Source organism: Strongylocentrotus purpuratus, unplaced genomic scaffold (genome assembly GCF_000002235.5).
Source record: "Strongylocentrotus purpuratus isolate Spur 01 unplaced genomic scaffold, Spur_5.0 spur5_scaffold_6, whole genome shotgun sequence".
NCBI classification, from domain to species: Eukaryota; Metazoa; Echinodermata; class Echinoidea; order Camarodonta; family Strongylocentrotidae; genus Strongylocentrotus; species Strongylocentrotus purpuratus.
Window position 1 is genome coordinate 52098712 of NW_022145612.1, and position 13973 is coordinate 52112684.

The 13973-nt window shown below is 37.9% G+C and overlaps 2 protein-coding genes across 16 annotated transcripts in view; both read right to left on the bottom strand.

Moving 5' to 3' along the window:
• LOC591807 (calcium-dependent secretion activator 1) overlaps positions 1-251 on the bottom strand; it is a 73898-nt gene extending 73647 nt beyond the window's left edge. For all 10 annotated transcript variants that reach the window (XM_030973633.1, XM_030973640.1, XM_030973639.1 and 7 more), the window contains exon 1: positions 1-251. This exon is cut by the window's left edge and continues 1055 nt beyond it. The gene's annotated coding sequence lies outside the window, so the exon portion shown is untranslated.
• A 1313-nt stretch (positions 252-1564) lies between these two features.
• LOC580083 (serine-rich adhesin for platelets) overlaps positions 1565-13973 on the bottom strand; it is a 35559-nt gene continuing 23150 nt past the window's right edge. For 4 of the 6 annotated variants that reach the window (XM_011678247.2, XM_011678248.2, XM_011678245.2 and 1 more), the window contains exons 14-24: positions 13787-13896; positions 12942-13194; positions 12217-12435; positions 11504-11624; positions 10752-10963; positions 9785-9859; positions 7453-8802; positions 6508-7031; positions 5944-6149; positions 5275-5390; positions 1565-4982 (exon numbers count right to left, since the gene is read on the bottom strand). In XM_011678247.2, the coding sequence (XP_011676549.2) occupies positions 4458-4982; positions 5275-5390; positions 5944-6149; positions 6508-7031; positions 7453-8802; positions 9785-9859; positions 10752-10963; positions 11504-11624; positions 12217-12435; positions 12942-13194; positions 13787-13896 (3711 nt within the window). In that variant the 3' untranslated portion in view covers positions 1565-4457. The remainder of the gene's footprint in view (positions 4983-5274; positions 5391-5943; positions 6150-6507; positions 7032-7452; positions 8803-9784; positions 9860-10751; positions 10964-11503; positions 11625-12216; positions 12436-12941; positions 13195-13786; positions 13897-13973) is intronic. The other 2 variants (XM_030972378.1, XM_011678250.2) reach the window with 2 other exon arrangements.

Genomic DNA, 13973 nt, shown 5'->3' on the forward strand with positions numbered 1-13973 from the left:
CGGCCTTGGTCTCGTAAATGCATCCATTCCTTGTGTGGCGTCCGTTCGTCCGCGGTGCTCAGTGCGGATCGATGAATGCCGTGAATATCACGAGCGCATTTATGTGGAAATTGATTTATTCTGCACATCGCATAAATTAGTATAACATCGAATGAAAAATCGGAATTTGTGTCAATATCCCAGCCCCCTGTGCTGTTGTGGTTTGTAAATGACTTCTTACTTATAAACTGTAATCAACACACTATCTTACCACCCCCCTCTCTCTCTGCCTCCACATCCCAACCCCCCCCCCCCCTCTCTATTTAATTTTGTCTCCATCTCACTCACTATTATTTCCCACCATCCCCTTCCTCTCATTCTCTCTTCGTCCCTACCTACCCTCTCATCCCCCTCCCTCTCTGTCTCTCTTCTTTCTCATCTCTCTTCTTCTTCATCATCTCTCTCTCTCTCTCTCTCTCTCTCTCTCTTTCTCTCCAACCACTTCCCCGTCTACCTCTCTCTTCTAGCTTTCCTTGCTTCCTATTTCTTTTAAAGAATATTTAGTATATTTGTCTGTTTGATAGTCAATCTGTTTGTGTGTTTGTTTACGGAAAAGCATTGTGAGAATGGGTGGAAATGGCCAAATATCAAGCAATAATAATTTTCAATAATTCCCCCAATTATGTGGGACTTGCCTTTACTCACATCAATCAGGGAGTTTGAATAAACACAGAATGTAGTAGTTAACACACAGGCATGTAAGTAGCGGGACTACTCCGATATAACAATTATGTAAAGGCAAGAACATAGAAGACTGACATTTACTTTCAAAATCCAAATTTTTTAACTCTGGTGAAAAAAAAATCTAATTGAAAATGCAGTTTTCGAATATAAATACAATTTGGTGATAGACCATGGAATAATCACAAATCTTCCTTCTTTTTTAATAACTCTTCATCCTTCACACACAAATCTTTCCAATTATATTGGCCACCTGCCTCTACCCCCTCTATGTTTCGCTCTTAATGGTCTACAAGTCAAAGAAGTTTGATCATCATTCCCAATCAACATTATTGTTTCTCTCCATCCCCTCAATACCTCTGAACTCTCTCTCCTCATTTTCTGTCTCTATCTTTATCAATCCTTCATACCAAGTTTTGTTTCTGTATTTCCTTACCATTCCTTTACACCGTCTCTCTCTCTCTCTCTCTCCCCACAATAAATAAACATTCATTTGGCTTTCCCTCCCAAATATGTAATCTGTGATATTTTTTGATCAATAAGTTCAAGTAAATTTGGTTCATAATCCACTTTAATGAAAATAACTTATGTAATGGATGATGTGTTTATTTACTCACCCCGCCCCCCTATTTAAAAAAAAAATTATCTTATTATTATTATTATTATTTATTTATTTATTTATTTATTTTTTTTTTTTGGGGGGGGGGGGGTTGGGGGTTGGGGGTTGGGGTGGGGAGGCCTTATTTTTCATCTCAGAAAGGTAGATGTGATTCAATACTATCTACTGAGTTTCAAACCTTTATCATAGATATCCACATCAAATAAACAAGTAGATATTACAAAGTATTAGTGAAACATTATGATGTCTTCAATATATTTATTCTCTTTATGTTGCCTGGCCATTCAGCAATAATGCTAATATGACCAAGAAATTTGAATTATTATCAATACATACTAGCTCAGTGGACAAAAAGGCAATTTATGTTACATATACATGTACACTTTGTACAATCTAACTCTATGGAGAAAAAAAATCCAAGTATGAGTATCCTTCCAATTGAGTATAAAGGAAAGCTGCTATGGAATAATTTAGAATCAACATTACTTTTTTACTTTTAACCATGACAACTTGAACAAACTTCACGCCAAATAAATAGAATCAAACAATTTCATCCTTCAACATACTTGAAACAAGTTGATGATGTTATCCTACTTTAGTTATTGTAGACTGAAGATGGTAGACTGAATTGTGAAATTACTTTGAGAAAAGCAGAATATCACGGACATGGCTTATTCAGAACATTCAATGCGGGTACAAAAATAGTTATCCAACACAGAAATACAAAGACAGTACAGTTTTACAATCAATATCAAAATAAACAGACACAAACACAATTTAAAACTATTTACATTCAGAATGTCATTTACAGTGCATACATATTTATAATACATATATACAGATGCTAGCATAATTACAATGGAGTGTATATACACTTAGTTTGCGGCAAGGAACATATTTTTTCTTGGGTAATCAAAACATGAATCTCATTTCAAACAAGAAAACACTGTCTTGAAGACTGCATAATATGAAACAAAAACTTCACCTTTTTGGAAAAATAGCTGTACTATTACAGCAAGAATATTTTATACATTTACACAGACATGAAAAGAAGATCAGTTTTAAAGACCCCAAACCATGAAGAAATATAAAGGTTCCTTGTAATAAAATAAGACAGAAAGAAAAAAAGTGTCATCTATTCCATTTCTCAAAATAAATGAATCAGTGTCGTTTATCATATTATGTTTAGTAATGGTAGCAGAATTTACCTTGAATAATTGGAATTCTTTAATTTGGTTTAGCACTGATTTGACTGAAATAGCCTTTTTACATAAATAGAGAAAGTATTATCAATGATTATACCTTTTTCTTAAATTCACATATAAGTTCTTGTTCTTAAAATGAATATGTATTGTGTACCAGTTTTCCCATGAATGAAATGAAAAGCAGATATAAGTACTACCAAAGAAACAAAGCCTGATGCAATTCTTCTTTTTCTTTAAGGTTAATGACATTGTTATAGTTGACATAAATGTCATGCCATGCCCCCCCCCCCAACCCCACCCCCCAAAAAAATCAAACTTCTCTCTTATAGAAACTCAATAATATTCAAATGATTCTATAGCCAATTTTAGATATGTAACACATACACAATTAAAGAGAATTTATGAATACCATCTGGACCAGAAAAATCTTTCGTGACATCATAGTAATACATACGAAAATAGTCCTACTAAAGAATACCAAGCTGTGACAATAACATCAAAACACAATTAAAAGATAAACTATACACAATTAAAATGCGTCACTCTTTGTAAATTTCAAATGACAAATAGGATCTCCTCTGACTTTATACAAATAAATTAGTTTGCCTGAATATTCAATTCAAAGAAATGATATTTTGGGGTGAAAAAACTAACACACAATGAAAACCATCACTAGAAATACATGAAGTGTACACGTAGCGGAAAAGGGTTATTCCTGTTGGTACCGTAGGCAAAAATGCTTAGATCTTTGGGATCAAATGGACAGACTCAGACAGCATGTCAATATTCCAGCTTGACCGTAAACACTGCATCTCTTCTGAATCCACAAAGCAATACAAGTGTTCAATGGAATATGACATCACAAGATTCCCCAACATATCATCAGCTGCCTGCAAGAAGGTTTTAGGAGCTGGTACTGTCAATGACAGTAGCCGCCTTCTTGCGGGGAGCAGACGATATGTCTAATGGCATTTAAGCCTTTGGTACATAAAGGGCTGAACAATAAGCTTTCCCTAAAACATCAACAAAAAGAACAAGTCTGCATCCACCAGAGGAAAGCCTTGGCAATCGAGTCTTCTTAACACAACAAAAGGTTGACTGTACAATGAAAGCAGATTCAGATTGCATATTCTGATGCATAGATGCTTTATCGAATATGTAAAGAACGCTAAATAGAGTTCTCAGTGCATCATACATGTGAAAACACTTCAAAGTGAAGCAAAATTTTAGTATGTTTTTCAAAATTGTCCCCCGAAGTCTAGTACAGGGGTCAGATAAGCCTGTGATCATACATGAGAACAAGTCCCTCTTATCATCTCGTCTTCACAATACTTGTTTTATGCCATCCACTGGAGAGTAATATGAAAGTCATAAAAGATGGACAGCAAGAATTATGCAAACAGACTTTGACTGCTGGCTGAGTAATGGCAACAGAGTATATCTGGGCATTTGCCCATTTCTTTTAGTTTCCACCTATATTAGAGCATGTAAGTAATGGCATTCGCTGTTATATGTCACTACCAGCCAAACAATTAAAATCAGTTTGGTTTCATTACTGGTGTTATCTTCTTACAGCTGTATCCTGTTTTTACTTTTCATTTGTTTCCTCTGTTTTTTTGTAGTTGATTTCACTAACACAACAGAGCTTCTTGCTTGGCCCTGTAGTGAAATATCCATACACAGCAACAACAAATTCAAAATGACTTCCACACCAAATAAGGTGAAGATAATACCATTGTCGGATAAGTTGACAACTGATGGGACATATGGAGAGTTAGGCTTGACTGATGGAAATTGCAATGTTTAGTATTTCTAAGCAATGAGGCCAAGTCATCCCTGATTGCATCATTAACTATGAAAAGTACAATATATACAAACTAAAAACCTTCAATATTTCCCAAAATGGACAGGCTTCACTTTGAATGAAAATTCTTCCGTGCTGGATATGCATTACTAGTTCCCCTATTGTAGAACGTATGTTGTCTATTCGAGTCCTGGCTACCATAAGGAGATTTCCGTCCATTAGTAGGAAACTTGTTCTGGACACCAAAGTGATTGCTGATCTGGTTTTGGTTCTGATGGTACGGTACAGGAGGGTAGCCAGTACGTTGCTGTTGCTGAGGGAATCCTTGAGCATTGGCATTCTCTGTTGTCTGGTTGCTGTATTGGTAGTTGAAGTTGGTGTGTTTCTGTGGTGGGGGCACTGGTGGTGGTACCGGTCTTGCGGGTTGCTGCTGTTGTTGTGGTTGGGTGATAGCTGCTTGGGGTTGTTGTTGTGGTGGTGGTGGTGGTTGTGGAGCTTGTGGTTGTGTTGGATGCTGGTGGTAGGGAGTCGGTGCAAACTGAGGCTGAGGCTGCTGCTGCTGCTGTGGCGGCTGCTGACCATACTGCATTGGATATTGGGGATTCTGGTTTCGATGAGCAATTCCATACTGGGCCTGTGGAATAGTAAGAAATCGTTTCTACTTATAATAAGAGGCTTAAACCAGAAGGGGCTTTATTTCATCAGCATGAAATAAAAGTTCATAGGATGAGAGGAAAGCCAAATTAAATTACAGAGGCAGCCTTCAGCAACATGGCTGCATTAATGTAAAAGAAACTTAATACAGTATTTATACCAGTGAACCATGTATTTCATTGTAAAATACTATTGCTTAAAAAAAGGATTAATAGCTTCATAACATCACAAACGACCAAATGTATGGCCAGAATAAAAATGTGACTACTTACGGGAACAATAGCATTGCCAGACACGTTCTTGAGAGGGGAGTTTGTTGCCACTGGACCAGGGACACATCCTCCAGGTGCACTGTTCTGTCTCAGGGTTACTGTAGGACCATTCTCCACTGTATCATCAAACCAAACCAGCAAGAAATAATGAATCTTTCATACAAACTTCACAGTACAAAAACTTGAAATCAACTCTATTTGTCATAACTACATGGCAAGTATAGTACAATTAAGTGAGGTACGTTAGATAATTAGTTATTTTACTCAGACATGATTGGAGTATGATTATTTACATCATGAAGATAATGCTTCACTTCGACCCAATAGATTGGTATCACTTCTTAATAATAACCGAGGAGTCAATTCGGTTTATGGACACTAGCATGATTAACACAATGAACAATCACCAAGTCTCAAGAGGGAAAAGAATGTAAAAAACTGCTTACAGGACGAAAATCATTTCCTCCTTTGAAAAAGCAGTATTTCATGAAATTAATTTTCCAAAGCTTTGGCCCTGATATTACATAGTAGATGAAATGTCAGGAATTTGACGCCTTGGGAACAATGGCAATTAATGAAGAACCAAATGGACAACTAGTGTACACCTGATGTATATGAGTTCATGTCATGTGAGTATTCAAAATTACAAAGCAGGCTCAAGAAACTCACGTGGCCTTGCATCTCTGGAGACAGCTCCTTTTGGAGGTGGAGGAGGGGGCACGGTGCCGGTGCACAGCTTCTTGCCTGGTGGAGGAGGGGGAGGTTCAGGGGACAGGGGTCTCTTGAGGCTCCCAGCTGCATCACCTCTACCGTCCTGGTAGTTCCTCCTGGAGTATCTTGTTTCACCTGGGACACTATCGGACCTTCGAATACTCCTGTATGATCAATGGATGATGTAGTAGCCGTTAGCTGATATGCATGTACATTGGGAATGCTCAGTCCAAGAAAAAGAATTAGTTTTTGATATTTGGATCCCTATCTTGAAGTATGCAGTATCTCTGGAGGAAACAGCAAAAATTACTGTGCTTTCTATTAATTTTATCACTGAATTACTCCCTTGCGAATAATAAACCCTTGACCTTTCATCATTATAGAATAAATGATGAATAAAATCTTCAGAATATAGGCCCACATGAAAAATATATATTCCTTTTGCAAGAGCACACTGAAGTGATGGATTAGTCACATTTCTATAATATTGCCAGAAACTTCCCTCATAAAACAATGACTTACTTGTCCTTGACATCTCCATTGACATGTGATTCCTCCATCAGCAGAGAAGTAATGGAGTTAATGACCTGTTGGGCCTCACTGGTCAGCGTTAACGTGGGTGTCTGACCATCTTTGGTCTTAGTACTGAATATGGCAAACCCAGAAGGTTTGGAGCCTGGTTTCCCAGCCTTTCCGTTGCTTCCACCATCTCCTTTCATGGGAGAGGAGGCGACTTTAGCCCCTGTCTTCAGTGAGGGGTTTGTTGTTGATGGGCTGGAAGTTGAAGTTTTGGTAGGAGCCTTGGATGACTTCTTGCCAGGTTCATCCTTGAGAGGGTCTGCGGACGGGATATCTGGTAGAGGGATGTTGGGGAGGGTGATTGGGGGTAACTTTCCAGAGCCTGTGGTAGAGGTTGGTACGAGACTTGCCGTGATAGAGGTGCTGGGTGTGGTTGCCGTGGTGCTGGTGGAGGAGGAAGAGGAGGAGGAAGAAGATGCTGGTTTCACAGATGAGCCTCTACGCTTCCTGTACTCCAGTAAAGATACCTGTGAGGAAAAAAACAACAACAACATGTTCCGTAAGAGATTGTAATGCTTCAGGGAAATGGCTGATAAACAGCTGCATGGATAATAATATGGACATACCACCACCACCACCAGGAAATCAACATTACTGAAAAGATCATATGTAATGGGAAAAATAATTGTTAGGGAATTGCTCACAGGATAGAAATGATTTCCTCCTGCAAAAAAACAGTATTTCCCAAATACTTAATTTTCCAAAGTTTTGGCCCTGATATTACATAGTCAATGAAATGCCAGGAATTTGACGGCTTTGGATTAATAAATATGCCCCTATACAAGATAAGAACCCCTACCTATTTTTCCCCCTTTCTTCTCAGTACATAATGACATTAATACCATTACAGATTTTGTAGCACTTCTGTTAATGTAAGAAGTAACTTACCTTCTTCTTGATTGGTGTAGACTGTGCAGAGTTTGGTGCACTTTCTTCAGAACTTGCTGTGCCACTCGTTGCACTACTTGGTAATACACTACTTGTAGTTTGTGAAGTCTGAACCTCTGCTGATTCCTGATTACCCTCTGAAGCAGCAGATAGAGAGTTTCCTAGATTCCTGACAGCCGAAAGCGGAGGGGTCCCTGGTTTGACAATACCTTGAGCAGGTGCACTAGGGACAGGAATTCCAGGAGATGGACTTGGTGATGGAGTTGTTCCTGGCTCTATGTTCCTGGGTGCTACTCCTTGTCCATTGATATTGGGTCTTAAACCTGGTCCCCATGATGCAGATAACCTATCGGGTGATCCCTGCGCAGGTAATGGACTTGAAGCTCCAACACTACTAGGTGTAACAGTATCTCTGTGCAAAAGATTTTGTTGTGGATTTGGTCCATGAGACTCATCTTTGGGACTGATGAATCTCTGTGGTGATGCAAAGCTTTGCCGAGGCCAAGAGTTAGCCATTGAGAGCCCAGCATCGCGCTGCTCATTGGGATCCGTGTTCTGTCGAAGAAGACGCTTTTTGGGCGAGAAAGGAGTGTAGAGGCTGCTAGATGAAACACCGCTATCATCAGCAAAGGAAGTAGTCAAGGTGAGAGGTCCAGATTCATTTATACGTCCCTGCATGGCTCCTGGGCCAGAAACATGCCGTGTTCTGAAACTATTTACATATAGAGAGTTAAGATCACTCTTGGTCACATTAGTCAAGAATCTATTCTTTAGATCTTTGGATTTGTCCACTAAATCATCATTTTTGCTCTCATCTAAGAGTTCAGGATTTTTCATTTCACGTGATTCTATGGAACCTGCCGAGCACTCTTGTTTTGTCGTCGGAACTTTCGCTGAAGTGTCAACAGCACTTTCGATTGTTATATTGGTCTCCAAAATTGGGTCTACCACTGGAGACTTAGTTCTTCCATCTACTTCCATGTTCACACTTCCATCTACTTCATCCTTTACTTTCTCTTCCTTTTCAACCACCTTCATCTCTTCTTCACTTCCTTTCACTTCTTTGCTATCATCCTGTTCCTTCACTGATTCTTCCTTGACAAGATTATTGTTGTCTACAGCCAACACAGTGGCATTTGTGTCTTTGGCATCATCAACAGGACATTCTGCTGCCTTAGCCTCAAGATCAGATGATGCCTCTTTGCATGCCATCTGACTTGTAGGTACTTCCGCTGAAAAATCTCTTAACCTCTCCTCTAGACCAGCTTTGATGGTGATGGGCGACTTCTCCAGCTCAGCGGGTGTGGTGACAGACAGCCCGCTGTCAATGGATGAGTTCTTTCTCACATCCTAATGATTAAAAACAAGAGAAATTATTCAGCAATTGAGGAACAGTTGATGCAATGCATAAGATAGCTTGGATTTTATAATAGAATTCATGTTACATTATGATCAAACAAAGATTTTGCTCACAAAATATAACTAATGAATGTATTAATACATGTTAAATGACAAATAAAATCAAAGTTTGTAGATACTTTTGTGATTCAGCAGAATTACAGGCAAAAAGTAAAACAATTGCAATGACTTGTTAAGCATAATGTGCATTTTTAACAGGATAACACATTTCAATGAATAGCAATCGAAATAAATACACAGACTGCAGATAAATTATACCATTTATCTGAAAGGTGTGGTTTAGGATGCTCTATTCAACTTCAGTGTGTTAGCCAAAATTGAAAAGATCAACGACATACAACAAATATTCAAAATCATACATAAATGAAGAAGGAAACTATTGTTAAAAAGGGATACATATACCTTTCTTTTCCAATATGAATTGTGCATTTTATCATGAATTACTATGAATTACCATTTTCTAATACAGAAGGAGGACATTTTGTTAGACATGTTCTAAATCCCTCATTAATGCAAAGAAAGTGGGACATAAACCAACAAGTTTAATTACAAAAGGCTGAACAGACTACCCTGAAACCAAAGTTATAGGTTTTACTAGGAAATGCTAAATTGTCAAATATGGCATACAGTTCAAAATCTTCTAGGTTCAATTATGATGAAATGAAAGAAAGGTATTCACAGTGTGCGGAGACTGGAATCTACAAATGGAAGTAGAGTGATTACAGGAAAGATGAAAAAGACCTTCATCATGTACACAAAGCAAAGAAATGGAAATAATAAAATATTTGTAAGGGATGTGCTCAATCAACATTGAAAGCAGCAACAGACCCAGAAGAACGATACATGGTGGTGGTGTGAGCATGGGGTTAAAATGGATGATTGACCATGACATAGAAACATTGAGATAGCTGACCTTCCTGGCTGGTAGAGGGAATGTAAGAGTAAACTGACTCTTCATCCTTTCAGAACATGTCACAAACAAGGAGTCCTGAGAGAAACACAAGTCAGGTTGTCACTACTATGCCATCACAATATGGCCAATCAGAAACACTCACAACATAGAGCAATCATTTTGTGTATCTTGGCTCCCTCAGTGCCACAACAGTACTTAACGGTGATCCAGATATGTCCCATGTGCATACAGCAATAAATTAATACCCTGATCTTCTATCACCATAACAAAGGGATAGTACAAGATCTAGCTTTGATATTTGACTTGTATAGTCATTTGAATATTCTGCCAAAGTGAGAAGATCACAAAAGCGGAACTTTTTGCTGTTCCAATGATTACAATGGGCCTTTCTATTACAATACAGAAGTGTGAAGGAATAACTAATGTGCTTACAAAGTGGTGCTCTAATGTGTCCTGCATGTGCTAGTTAGCTCAAACTCTACATCTTCTGTTCACTACACCTGAACAACTTTAAGTACTCTTCTTTAAGATATTCACTTTTTTTTTAATAGCTTCCATAATAATGAAAAGAGCATTTCTACTAATTAAGTTACTATTGCTAGGCAATAGACCAGTTTGTAGTACCCACACTTTGTGCATTTTAGAATAATCACTGCCAAAGTCATGGATGTGCTTCAAAAATCTCTTTTGTTTCCCCTCTTCTTTCACCTGTGCTCCATAGAATGTACCATCGGTGCATAAATGGATAATGATTACATAACTTTCATGAGTGCTTATCCAGTATTTGTCTTGTGGGTTTACAATTTTAGCAAGAATTACCTTCATCTGCACATAAGTAGATCTAAGACAAGCAAAGGCAAAAATGGTGCTTAAAATGAAGAAATACCTTCAAATTCTCCCCTTACCTTTCCCATAATAAAAGACTTGCTTTCCAGCAACATTTCCAAGAATATATCAGGATACATACCTCTTCTTGTACAGGTTCAAGTTCTGCCTTGGCCTGAATAAGAATAGGGGGCTCTTCAGACGGAGGGGCATCCTGATTCACCGCAGGAATAGCTGGTGCTGGTAATGAGTCCTGGGCAGTCCTGGGCTCGTGCTTAGGAGATGAACCTCCATATGCACCTTCTTCTGCCAAGGAATGCCGTAGCATGCGCTTCTTCAATGGAGTCATCAGATCTGCAATAGCATAGAAAATGAGACGATCAAGGTTGCATATTCAGTTTTTTCATTTTGTTTTTTAAATGTGGAGCTCTTTACATATTGTGAAGAACTGTTAAATGCAAGGTAAAGGAAATAAATGAAATGGATTGGATATGACTGCACTGATATAATATCCAGGTAAAAAGAAAAATTTGGAAATGTAAATAATACATGAATGCATGTTATACTTCTTAGTTACATATATGCAAAAGTAAAATGAATCGGACTAATAGAGAAGTCAATAATAGACTTCAGATTGGTTTGATTTTTTATGGTAAATTCAGTATTGTTAGTAGAGTATTTGTGAATGATAAATCAAAATCTAGGTTTATGAGTTCATTCAAAATTTTAAGACAAGACAATAGATAGGATGACAGCTCCAATATTGTTTATGAAAATATTGATTGAAAACAAAATATCAATTTTAACATTCAAATTTGAAGTTACCCAGCAAACGGTATATAAAAGACACATCAACCTTCAGCAAATTTGTAAGTTGACCCTTATAATACTCACCACTCGAAGCACTCGTATTCGGAGAGAGGGCCGGACTTGCGATGGGACTGATTGTACCATTACACGTGGCGGCTGGTTCTTGGTTGCTGTTTCCTTCACTCATGGCTTGCCGTAACCATCGCTGGAAATCAAAGTTAAACACAAGTTGTTCAATTCATTTATTTAAACTTAAAAATAAAAAACAAACAAACAAAAAGCACCACCAGCTAAATAGCCTACATAGAAACATGAAGATAAGCCAAATGAACAACAGGGGACATATTGAAAACGGTGTTGCTTATGAGGTATGAATTCTAACACAGAGGTTAGGTTTATACCTTTTATGATATACAGAGATATACAGTGATATGTGGACATTGGCAGTCGATTTCCTACATTATCTGAATTTCTATCAACCATGGACAAATGATATACAAAGCCCCAACTAAGCCTAACCTATAACCCAATTACAACTAAGGCTGGGAACTTTGGGTAGCTTTTTAATTCAGGAACCTGCCAAAATTTGGATGGGTACCCACAAATGATACAACAGAAAACATCTGCTAGATCTCCTACTGTTGTTGGATCTAAATGTATGCAATACAACGCATTCAATTTTAATCAAGACATGCACGAATAAATTTAGTATCACAGAAAAATTAATTTGACCAATAATAATAGCGGTTACAACAGCTATCACATGGACACAATCCTTGAGATGTGAGTATGGTTACCTTTTTTGCAGAACCTGCAAGTCCACCACTTGACTCGAGAGGGTTATTCCTCGTCTCTTTCACCAGAGCTGACATGGAACCGGATCGCTGTAGCAGAGGAGTGTTTGGCGATGAGAGATTACTGGAGTAGGATAGGTCCAACTGATCTGTCTTGATGGTGAGAGGCTTTCCAGCCAGGGATTCAAAAGCTTTCTCATTCAGCCATTCATTCATGAAGAACTGTACATAAACAGGAGAAGACAAAGCATGTTACCATTGAATCATTGAAACAAATGGATTCATCACATATTTTGTTTAATCTATGAATCTTTTCCAATTAATTACTCATTAAATGTCGACACTTCTCGACTATACTTGCTATTTAGCAGTAGGATCACTTTCTACATGCTTACTGGTTGTAGGTAAATTACACATTCCTCCTTCAAATGTTAGCCAAAATATTACCCTGTTGATTTCTTGTAGATTCTTTTTGCCTGTAATCTACACTGTGTAGATTTCACAGCAGTATTTCCTGTGTAACATACAACTGAGAATCAGCCTACTTTTTTCTGAATAAATGAAGATGTGCAGCAACCTCATCTGTATTCACTTTTACAAATAAATATGCAATTTCTATCATAAATCATTCACTTTTACATTTTATAAGCATACAATTATATCATTTATACAAAAGCACAAACAGTATGAGGTGCTATCCAAATTCGGCCTGTGTTAGGGATACAAACCTTCTTTGTCTTGGGAAATCTGAACCTCTTGCTACTTGATGAACCCGGTGAGGCCAGCGGAGATTCTCCTGATTTATCCTGGTGATTGATGCTGGTTGAGATAGAGAGAGGTGTTGATGGATAGTTACTCTTCTCTGTCCACATCATCGTAGGAGGGGCTTGATTTGAATCGTCGTCAGCGGATGAGACCTCTACGCTAGCTGAGGCTGATGCTGATAATGTGATACTGTTAGACCGGTGTCTTCTTCGACTGCTATAGGTACAGAACATAATGGGGAAGTTGAGTTCAGAGCTTTAAATAAGGCAATTCAGCATGTTAAGTCAAATAGAGTAGGCAAGGGAGAGAGGGGAAGGGAAAAGAGAGAGATAGAGATAGAGAGTGAGAAGGTAAGAGGGAGGGAGAGACAGAGAGTGAGAGAAAAATAGACCGATAGACACAAAGAGAAAGAGAAAGACTGAATGAGAAGTACACAAATGGCATATATCACAGGCTTTCTTCGTATATCCTTCTTGCAGTATTTTGTTTGTCATCGCAAAAAAAAAAGAACCCCCAAAAAGATCAGATTTCTGTAAATTACTGAATGACGTTCTTCCACATGGTTGAATCGCCGCATAAATTAATTAAAACTGAAAATGTTGACATTGTCAAAACATTTTCAAGAAAATCAATTATCTTCATATGAGATAAATATGGAATATATAGGTCTTTTCATTAACTCTGCGTTTAACTCAAGATTGAAAATACATTAGTGGCACTAAATGTGGATAATCATTTCTGATTTTGTTTATTTTAAATATCATATTTGTTTTATCGATTATCTCACTGCCCATAACATTCAACTTACCTCATGGTACTTCTTCTCCTCCTTCTTGTTGGTTTTCTGGTTGGAAGAGGAGTTGTTATCGGTGCTACAGTATTGCTTGATGATTCATCTTTGGTTGTTGCATCGCTGGACTGAAATGGAAAAAAATCAGAGTCCATAAAATCTCAATCACATTAATTTTTCAAATGAGTGGGGGGAATAACAATCT